Source organism: Dreissena polymorpha, chromosome 14 (genome assembly GCF_020536995.1).
Source record: "Dreissena polymorpha isolate Duluth1 chromosome 14, UMN_Dpol_1.0, whole genome shotgun sequence".
NCBI lineage: Eukaryota > Metazoa > Mollusca > Bivalvia > Myida > Dreissenidae > Dreissena > Dreissena polymorpha.
Genome location: NC_068368.1, coordinates 53,484,423 through 53,496,434, shown reverse-complemented (window position 1 = coordinate 53,496,434; position 12,012 = coordinate 53,484,423). Strand labels below are relative to the sequence as shown.

Here is a 12,012-nt window from a genome sequence, read left to right as displayed (position 1 = left end):
GGTTGACATAGATTACTGAACGGATTTCATTCCTGCGCATTTTGAAATGGATAATAAGTTCAAAATATGTGAGTGATAGCGTTCTAGAATAAAATAGCAATAACAATTTCCCAAACCTGTTCCACTACAACAAAGGGCCATAATTTGCCGTTTGATGTGTTTATCTCATAGACAGGCTTCTGTTCCATCTTTTGGCATGTATCTCTGTCCACCAGAAACTGAAGCATTATATATGCATTTATAAAAATGCAAGTTTGTTTTTGCTGTCTTTAAAGGCATCAATAAGGTGTTATCCCGTAAGATTTTTTTCGGCATAATGAATTGTTTAGCAGTTGAAAGGATAAGTATTGAGTTTGATTTGTTTCATGTTTTTCATTTTAAAAAAATCTCATAATGTGTGTGTTTAGAAGAACAAGAGATGTGTTTGTCAGAATCACAATGCCCCCTATTGCACCCCTTTGAAGCCATATATTTGACCTTTGACCTTGAAGAATGACCTTGACCTTTCACCACTCAAAATGTGCAGCTCCATGAGATATACATGCATGCCAAATATCAAGTTGCTATCTTAAATATTGCTAAAGTTATGAACAAGGTTAAAGTTTGAAAGCCGCTTTGAAGCCATATATTTGACCTTTGACCTTGAAGGATGACCTTGACCTTTTACCACTCAAAATGTGCAGCTCCATGAGATACACATGCATGCCAAATATCAAGTTTCTATCTTTAATATTGCAAAAGTTATTCATTATTGCAAAAGTTTAACCAAGTTTAAAGTTTTCCACAGAATGACAGACAGACAGGCCAAAAACAATAAACCCCCGATCATTCGATCTGGAGGCATAAAAATTGAGAATTCTTCAAGAGTTAGGTTCAAACCCTGGACCTACTGATTGCTTGGCAGATACTCCATTGTATATGTTTAAACTAGAGCTTTGTCACCGACGTGACGTATACCCCCACGTGCCGCATTGACACAGACTATTTTGCATGCTGTCTGCACAAAACAAGAGAATCTAATTAATGGCGATTTTTAAGAATTATTGTGTCATCATCATTTATGGCCATTTTGACCTTTGAACTCTTGAATTCTTTCACATAAACGCCCTCCAATGACTGTGAACAAAATTAATGTACAGCATCATTTTAAAATCTCACAATTAATGACATAGTTATGGCTCGGACAAGCTCATTTATGGTCATTTTTATGACTTTTGAACTCCAAGTGTGACCTTGACCTTGGAGATATCGACGTAATTCTTTCGCATGACACATCGTCAAATGATTGTGAACAAATGTACCGAGTAATTTTAAAATCTCACAATGAATGACATAGTTATGGCCCGCACAAGATCATTTATAGCCATTTTTGACCTTTGAACTCACAGTATGACCTTGACGTTGCAGATATCTACTTAATTCTTTTGCATGACACACTGTCTTATAATGGTTAACAAATGTGCCAAATAATTTTAAAATCTCACAATGAACGACATAGTAATGGCCCGGACAAGCTCATTTATGGCCAATTTTGGCCTTTGAACTCAAAGTGTGACCTTGACCTTGGAGATATTGACTTCATTCTTTCACGCAACACACCTTCCAATGATTGTGAACAAATGTTCCAAATGATTTTTAAATCTCACAATGAACAACATAGTTATGGCCCGGACAAGCTCATTTATGGCCATTTTTGACATTTGAACTCAAAGTGTGACCTTGACCTTGGAGATATCTATGTAATTCTTTAGCGCAACACACCGTCCAATGATGGCGAACAAATGTGCCAAGTGATTTTAAAATCTCATAATGAATGACATAGTAATGGCATGGACAAGCTCATTTATGGCCATTTTTGACCTTTGAACTCAAAGTGTGACCTTGACCTTGGAGATATCGACGTTATTCTTTCGTGCAACACACTGTCTACTGATGGTTAACAAATGTACCTAGTCATTTTACTATCTAACTATAAATGACATAGTTATGGTCCAGACAAACTTTCGGTTAAAAACGCACTAAGTGACCCCGTGACCTAGTTTTTTTACCCGTCATGACTCATATTCAAATGTGACCTAGACATAATCTAGACACAAATTTTGACCAAGTTTGGTGAAAATCGGATGAAATTTTGGGACAGACCAACAGACCGACCGACAAAGTGACTCCTATGTAGCCCCCATTACCAATGGTAATGGGGTATAATTAAAATAGTAAAAGACAAAAGGGCAAGCTGGTCAACAGATGAATAAAGCCATGTAATGCAGGGGTTTTCCTAGCCATTTGGGGAAAAGAAGTCTGGTCAATTGGGATTTTTTTTATTGATAAAATTGTTTTTTTTTAAAAGATATTAACACATTAAACCTCTATTGCTAATATAGAATTGTTTTTACTTCAATTGACATTCTGTTCACAGTGGTTTTACGCAAAGGCAATAATTATGTTATTTCTACTAAACACATATGATTATAATATTGTACTTTTGATATTCATGGATCTCCAAGCTGACACCAAGCATTTCCAGCAGTTTGTTAAGAATTAAAACTGTTAATTTGAAACAATGTCGAGTATTGAGCTTTCTAACCTTTCTTGCATAAGACTTGCTGTTGTTTGACAGCATGTTATGCTCTTGAATTTTATGGTACGTTCTCTGTATTATCTCAATGTTGTATTTGGAAATTGGCCTGGATTCCCGAATTGACAATAATGCTTTCATACGACATATCTCTAGAATCCCACGTAAAATAATGGTATGGTACCGGTCAATTAGAAAAAATTAGGCGCGTTTTTATCCCAATTGGGAAATTTATTAATTATGCTCAAAACTTAATAAATCATGTACAAATAATAAGTTACATTTTAACATCAAATTTGTGATTTCCTGCAAAATACTGTTTCTATTAACACTTAACAATGAGTTTATTAAACTAAACACTCTTTTTAACTGAATTGAGAAGCCTTGCTTGAGAGTATCAGTTGTCTAAATCAGGACTCTGAGCCTAAGGCTCCCTAGGATAACCTTCTTACTGTACCAGGTTTGCTTCAGTAGACTCTACTGTCGATGAAAGATTGCTATGATCAACATCTGACAACTATGCCCAGGACTCAATATTTGATTAATAATCCCAAATTTCAAAAATCAGAATTGCATAAATATGCAAGTGATAATCAGTACAGGTAATTTGTTTGGCTGTTTAAAGTGTTTTCGTTTAACACCAAAATTGGCTACATACTACTTAACGAGTAGTAATAGAGCATGGCTCCAAGGCACTGAAGATGCCAATGATTGTGAATCAGTTATGCTTGAAATAACTCAGTAATATGAAACACACTTTTGAATTTAATGTTAACGCAACATTATTAAATTCTAGCTTCAATTAAACACTGCAATTGTATTTAGTATTCATCCTTTGTCCCAATGAAAGCCCGCGAAAATTATTTCACTTATATAAATTGTCACGTTATGGCATGGGCGTATTGAGTTTTGTATAAAAACTATGTTGCGCACAGAAATTTGAATTTTTTTATTTCGGTTAAAAATTGTGTTGTACATTTAAATTAATTTCAATTTGAACATGCTGTATTTATATCATTACCTTGTTTTAGATTATTCATTATTGAAGCAGTTATTGTGCTGTATACAGTACTCAGTAAACAGAAAATCCAGAAAAAACTGAATTAAATGTTGGGTGTTGTGAAAACACGCTTAGCAGGTATACTGACCTTTCTGTAGACTGCGATATTTGACAAAAGGGATTAACAATGTTAATCCCTTTTGTCAAATATCGCAGTCTACAGAAAGGTCAACATGCGCATATGCAACACTTCAACAAGTTTTTGAGGGAATGGTGCTGTTTTATGGAACCAACTTAATATAGAGGAAAAAGGCTGGTGTATAGTTTAATTTGTGGCCCATTTTAACTCAGTAAGCTCTGTGGTGCTTAGAAGTTTGACAACGCCTACCAACTCCAATTGCAGTATAACACCTTGATTAAAACAGTATAACCACAAGTTTAAAATGGTTGACACTGCATTCACAAGTAAAATCCCTTCAGGTCTAGATGCATTCATATTTTGTAACTTTATCTCCCAATCTTTTATGATGAAGCCATGTTCGGAACAAATCATGGTAAAAGATGGCCGAAATGCTAGTCTCTGCATGTTACACAACACATTCGTACCTAAAATCTCTATCTAAAAAGCTTGATTTAAGCCAAAATAAACACTCTAGTTCAATGATTTTTTAAATACTTTTTTCTTCTTAAATGGAAAAAAGTTATAATTGGTGATTGGGAAAAAACATTTTGGGGATCAGGTATGTTTGCTTTGGGATCGGGTCCATTTTATGGCCTTTTTTAAATAGCAGGAAAACCCCTGTAAAAAATGTTTCATTTTAAACATTTATGAACTTATCAGAAAATTCTTATGTTTCCCTTGTGTAAAAAGCATAGTGCATGCTGATACAACAATGTTACCAATGTTCACATTAAAAAATTTCAATATTCCTACTTAAATATATGTTAGGTTATGACTTTATCTCTGCAGTGACAAGGTAAAAAGTAAGGGTGTCACGTTTAAACGGTTGCGTTTCGTGTTTTGCTGAAAAACGTTTACCAAAAAATTAACGTTTAAACAATAGTCAATATCAATATAATAAATATTGGGATGCAAAAAACGTAGCAGACTAGCCTTACGAAGTATATCGATGACAAACTGCTAAATCCGGCTACTTGCGGTAAATCCGGGCTACCGAATTTGGCAATAATTTATTTCTGATTGGTTAGCGGATGGCACAGACATGAACGAAACTAACGGAAAATCGTCGCTACTTTCCGAAAATCTTACAACTTCGCAACGAAACAGTGCACATGCCCCCATCTTGAAATATTTTGAGTGATTGATTAGCCAAGACAAACACTGCGGTAGCATGTTGAAAAGCAATATTTTAACCAATTTAAATATATATACGTTTGTGCTAGTTAACTGGTTTTTCATTTTCTGCGGTCAAACGATATGCGCATTGTATTTCATATGCAAAATACGTGCATTTGTTTCGAAGTGTCGTTTTCGGAAACAGTATTTTGCATTGATTTTACATTATTTTCAACGTTCTTTAAATTGTTTTTATAGAATGATGAATACACATGTGGTGATTCGGATGGTCTGTTTTATAATATTTATGGTTTTAATATGACGTCATTGCGCGAATGGGATATGCACTGAATATTACTTCAGGAAATAAAATACTATTTTCGGTTTGGAAATGCGATGGTACTGATGCTTTTTAAACGGACATAGGGACACCGTTTAAACTGTAACGTTTCGTTTATTTCATTTCGATTAAACGTTTAGAAAAATCTGTAAACGTGACACCCTAAGTGAAAAGATAGATGTTTTGAAATAAGCAGCTGAGCACATTTTAATTACATGATTAAGCATGCATGACAGATGAGTCCACAATATATAAATTATAATTTACTTTTTCTAAACCATCAGTGTGACCCAACTCAAATAAAACTGCCTTAGCTAGTTCTGGATTGCTTGGCAGGGGAACATAGTGGGACCCTTCAATGTCTTTACTTTTCTTTATAAACGTCTGGTAAAACCTGTTAACAAAAAAAGAATATATGAAACATTTAATAGATATTTTTCTGTTTTTGGTAGATTGACAGTACAGAAATATTTTTTTCCAATAGACCATGCATGCATATTTATTGCTATATTTCTATCAATCACATAGGTAAAAATGAATTTTATTGTCATATATAGTCACCAATTACAAACAACAGTAATTAAATATATTAATTAACTCTCATCCGACATCATACTTAAGACTGCATTTTCTGTCAACATTCAATAGTGTGTAACCTAAAACACAATACTATTTTTTTGCAGATACATATCAATTACTTTACGCTTAAACTTGATCACCTTGAAAATAAAATACTATCTTCATATTTCGACTTCGTTTCTGATATTCGGATAATCCATACAGCCTGCAAACTCATTATTTTACAAGTTTGCTCCTCTTGAAAAAAAATTCCGGCTGACTTTAACGTAACAACCGCAAATGCGAAGTATTATCGAACAGTTTTATAATGAAAAAGAAAATGTTACTTTTGATTTATTTCATAACTTACAATTAATTAAATTTCTACATTTCCCTGAAGTGCTAGATCTATTTTCTTTGTTATTATAAATCGAAACAAAATGAGCAAATCCCCACGCAGAGTTGTCGTTCCTTGCTCTCACATTCAATCTCTGGGGGATCTCTGCCATCACAAGAACACGGCCGTTAATCACGCGCGCCACATCTTTTTCGACATAGCTGTTTAATCTCACTTAAAACCTTACCTGACCTTTGTAAGTGTCCAATAAAATTCAAATAAAATTTCCCCGGCTAGACAAAAATGAATACACTTCATTTATTCCATTGGCTGATTTGAGCATACCACCAGAACATTGGAAACATGTCCGCGTCTTTGTAACACTGTTTTACTGCGTGTTCAGCATGAAACAATTCTATCTCTAATGAAAAGGCTTGATAGGTAAAACAGTTTTACACTCAACTCTTGACATCAATACAATCTTTTATTTTCAGAGGATTGCCAGCGCCAGAGCGTTTGTACTTAAAGGCTATGTTCTCATATTTAGTAATTACTTCAATATTCCTGTCTGTGTACTAGTATATTTAACTTCATTAAAGTATCTTTATCCCTATCCTGATATTCGTTTTGGCCAAACCATTTAAAATTGTTTTCGAAATTGAACATTAAACATGTAAAAGTATAAAGTTTTAAACAAGCCGTCGCTCCAGCAGTGAAAGCGTGGCCTCATTAATGAATTGCATTCCAACCCGCACGGTATCAGGGTCAGTTCTTTTCTTTTTCCTTATCTTACAACGACAAATGTTTGTATTCATCTAGTGTGTTGAAGTAGTCAACTTACAAAAAAATAACTTAAGTCCTGTAAAAATATTAGAAACCAGTGCATTAATTTCACTTTAAAATAGCTATACATGTGCATTGGCGCAACCTCCTAATTTGAGTGCCACCACATTGGAATTGGCGTCTCTTTTTGAAAAAAGCAAATTAATCTATTAGATCGGCTAGAAGCCGATGTTTTGTGCACGCATTAACTTGCTTTGTGTTCAAAGCAATCGCTTTATGTAATGAGCGATTAATTGGCTATGCCTTTGCTCGTCACACAGGCAAAAGACATCGATTTGCTTTTACGAATTTTACCATGCCGCAATTTATAAAGGTCCTCAGGACTCCTCACGTTTCCAAATGGGTTATGATTGTATGTTTCTGTACATATTTGGATGAATTTATAATAGCTTAATCGCACTACATTGAACGATTTTTTTTAAATAATGCGAAATATGTTGAAAAAAACAACATATAAAAGTTAATCAGAATGTAAAATTATCCGTTAAATTTTAAAACATCCGGGAATGAGCGCCACCTCGGAAGTAGCATTGGCTCATTTATTAATTTATCTAAAAAAAGATGTGGCGCGCGTGATTAATGGCCGTGAAGAAAATCCTACCAGATTCGGTAGGATTAATTTTGTTTAAGTATTATATATTGAAAAGTAGTCTCATTTTCTTTTCTATTTTGAAAAAAGTGTATACGTTATGGTTCATAATAAAACAATACATTACCTAAATTTAAAAAAAGTAAAAATTATTGTATCACATGGCTGGACTATCATCACGTTGTTGGTTATGAAGGCAGGAATTTGATCGAGCTATGAGCTATCCGTGCAGAGATTTGGCTGGAACCAGCATAGCTTGATCAAATCCCTGCCTTCATAACCAACCACCATTGTGTCACACCGGTCTGACTGACAATAACGTAGTGACGTCACCATCTATGTATAGAATGAACCAACCACGTGATGATAGCCTAAAGCCACGTGGTACAATAAGTTTACCGTTAACTTGTTGTTTTTTTTTATTTTACTGTAGGTAATATATTTTTTATAATGAGCCTAAACTAATACTCTATTTTCAAAAAATAAACGAAAATGATACTACTTTTCATAATATATTACTTAAATAAAAACACAAAAAATCCTACCAAATCTCCAATCAAATTTCTGCTCGGAGGTTGAAAATGAGCAACATCTAATTACAGAAAAGAGAAAAAAAATGATTTGGTTACACCACACCGCTGCTAAACCTTCGCACAGTAATTTGACTGATTCCAAGCACACCTTAAATTCAAGTCCGTCATAGAAAAAGGCAGGTGAGTCTTAAAGATTTTTATATTAAATGGATTAAGTCAGTATTTGTTCTTTCTTGTTTATTTAAATTTGGACTGCAAACGCTTAATATTTTTTTTATTGAAAATCCCAATGATTTTTTTTTAAACTACACAAGTAACAAACTGGTTTTTCTAACAGATCTGGAAGGATATTTTGTTTGTGCAGTAAATTGTTAACGTTGGTTGGGTAACAACGGCTTCCCGAGTTGGAAGAACTCCTTGTAACTTATTCGTATTCAACGAAAATCGGTGAAATCGTGGACGTAATTAAAATTTTGATATGTGCGTTGCATTCACAAATGACCAACAAGGGAATCAAAAGTTATTATTTTAAACCGCATATCATAAAGTTATAGTCAAACAAATCATCGTCAACTGGTTGGAATGGCGGAAGGGGTTTTATATGGGAATTGCTCAGAACCAGTAAATAGTTGTCCACGAAAACGGTCGCCATTAAAAAATCAAACCGCTGAAGGCACTACAGTTGTTCGTTCTTTGAATGTATTTGATATTACAGTCACAGGATAGATAGTTCGACTTTTTAACGTAGGCCAATCGAACGGCCACAAAAACGCAAACACCAGTATAATTTTCTTTCCATTGTCAACAGTAGTAAGATTTTGCACAAACATTAAGGAGAAAAATACCATTGATATACAACCCCTCATATTTTATACAGGATTCACACAAACTTCACTTATGATAACAAAGATGAAGCTTGGATTACAAATACATATCTTTAAAAATATATTCGACGTATATCAAGGTTGGCGATAAAGAAAAAAATAGTAGCCATGTTTCAGCGATACGATGACCATCCACATCAAAAGCTAATTTGCTTTATACATGAGTGCACCTGTCGCTTTGTGTGATAACAAAAAAAATAAACCACAACATAATTACAACAATAAATGTACCGGTATTGGTATCAATGAGCATTGTATTAAATTATCAATCAAACCACTTAACAAATATTTTATATTTTTCGCCTGAAATTAAATGCTTCATTTTATGTATTTCCATTTCATTGTTTATTCATTTTCATGTACTGACGTTAACGTGTAACTCCTCTACTCTCCCACCCATCACAAATATTTTTATGAATGTACCATCTACTGCAATGTTTAAGTCGTAAATTGAAAAAAAATCTATAGTTTATATGGGTCAATACTTTCTCATTGTGCATTTATTCCGAATTACATTTTCACCATAAAATACTACATGTAGTGAATTGCACGTCTATATTAGTTATAGCACCTGGTCTGTTGCAACACGCACGCTTTTCATGCGTGGAACTTGACAGCCGATAGTAACAATGTCGCACTCTTATAAAAACACGGCATTTTTTTATATGCGCACGAAGGGAATTAATCAGCAAATATTAACACATGGCTATAGAAATTCGAAATATACATGTACTGAAATTCAATTGCTACCGCGTATATTCTTTAAAGGTTGTTGTTTTCACAACTTACTCGCAATTAGGATTCAATTGCTCACCATTTGCTTTTAACTGTTCATACGTAACTACAGTTATAATGTGTGAGGATGATACCCGACATTGTCTTTAATGTACTGTATTAATTACCGTTTTATATTACGTAAATGGTAAACTGTAATTATTTACTAAACAATCTGCTATAAACGCTGACTTTATTGACCAACGTCAATAAAAAATTTTATAGTCGCCAGATATCCCCGACATCATAAGCATTCTCGGAACCGATTGGACGGCGAAAATTACAGTTTGGCGACCGGAAAGTAACCTGAGAACATCACTTCATCTAACACCGCCACCATCAGCATCACAACCGTCACCAAATCGCCACCATCACAAGCACCACCACCGTCACCAAACAACCTCCATCACGACCACCACCACCACCATCACCACCATGATCCCCACAACCATCCCAAGCATCATCACCACCACCATCACCATCATCACCACCACGATCACAAAGACCATCACCACCAATACCACAACAAACATCACCAATATCACCAAAAACATCACCAATACCACCACCACCACCATCACTACATTCATCACCTCCATCACCAACACCATCACCACCACCACTATCGCAATCATCATCATCACCACCACCACTATCTCAACAGCACCATCGTCACCACCATCACCAGCATCACCATCAACATCACCATCACTACCGCCACCACTTCCATCACCTTCACCACCATCACCACCACCCAAACATCACCAACGTAATCACCGCCAACATTTCCAACAACACCATCAGCATCGCCACCACCATTACAAGCACCACCATCATCACAAACAACACCAGCACAACCGTCACTACCATCACCACCAACCCCACTTCCATAACCATCACCACCATTGCAATCACCACCACCATCATCAACACCATCACTTCCATCACCATAACCACTACCATCCCCACCACCACCACCACCATCACATTCAACACAATCACCACCATCACCATCACAACAACCTACATCACCACCACCATCACCACCATAACCAACACAACCATCACCACCTCCATTACCATCATCACCACCACGATCACAAGGACCATCTCCACCAATATCACCACTACCATCACCAATATCACCATAACCATCATCACCACCATCAACAAACTCATTATCACCACCACCATCACCACCACTATTACCATCATCACCACTATCACCACCACCATCACCACCATAATCTCCATCAACACTTTCATCACCACCAACACCATCATCACCACCACCATCCCCACCGCCATTACCATCACCACCATCATCATCGCCATCGCCATCGCCACCACCTACACCACTAAAATCACAAGCTCCACCACCACAAGCACAACCACCACCAGCACCACCAGCAATAACACCATCACAATTGTCACCTGCATCACCACCAACTCAACTTCCATCACCATCGCCACCATTACCACCATTACCATCACCACCACCATTACCGATACCACCACTTCAATGACCATTACCACCGTATCCCCACAACCACCACATTCAACTCCACCATCCCCATCACAACAAGCTCCATCACAACCACCATCACCTCCACAATCACCAGCACCACCATCACTTTCATCACCATCCCCACCACAATCACCACCAACACCACCATCACAACCATTTCCATTACCATCACCGTCAACACCACCATTACCATCACAATTACAACCAACACCACCATACAACCATCATTTCCATCACCATCATCGTCCTCATCGCCCACACCACCACCATCACCACCACCATTCCAATCAACATCACCACCATCACAACCACCATCACCCCAAAAACTTCAATCACCATCAAAATTACAATCACCACCATCACAATCACCACCATCACCACCTATATCTCCATCACCACCACTTATTCCATCACCACCACCATCACCACCACCACCATAGCCACCCCAACAATCAGCAACAACATGACAAATTAACTCCACTATCACCGCCATTTAGTTTAAACCTATTTATTTTAGCTCGATTGCATCGAAAGCCTCATGCTTATAGAAACGCTCTCAAGTCCATTTCCTGGGCCTATAGCCAATACTTGATGTCTTTGGGGAAGATCTAGAGAACGCTCCCCGAGTGGGGATCGAACCCGTGCCCTCCCGATCGCTAGGCGGACACCATGTCCATCACGCCACGGCGAAATAAGATGAACTTAGAACATTACCATTTCCACCACCACCATCCCCACAGCCATCACCACCACT

General features: G+C 36.5%; 1 protein-coding gene across 5 annotated transcripts in view; it reads right to left on the bottom strand.

Moving 5' to 3' along the window:
• LOC127857991 (AP-5 complex subunit mu-1-like) overlaps positions 1-6,300 on the bottom strand; it is a 43,472-nt gene extending 37,172 nt beyond the window's left edge. For 4 of the 5 annotated variants that reach the window (XM_052394813.1, XM_052394815.1, XM_052394812.1 and 1 more), the window contains exons 1-3: positions 5,932-6,098; positions 5,480-5,606; positions 117-218 (exon numbers count right to left, since the gene is read on the bottom strand). In XM_052394813.1, coding sequence (XP_052250773.1) covers positions 117-218; positions 5,480-5,606; positions 5,932-6,008 — 306 coding nt within the window. In that variant the 5' untranslated portion in view covers positions 6,009-6,098. Of the gene's footprint in view, positions 1-116; positions 219-5,479; positions 5,607-5,931; positions 6,099-6,140 lie in introns of those variants that run through there. The other variant, XM_052394816.1, reaches the window with a different exon arrangement.
• Between the last annotated feature and the right edge of the window lie 5,712 nt (positions 6,301-12,012).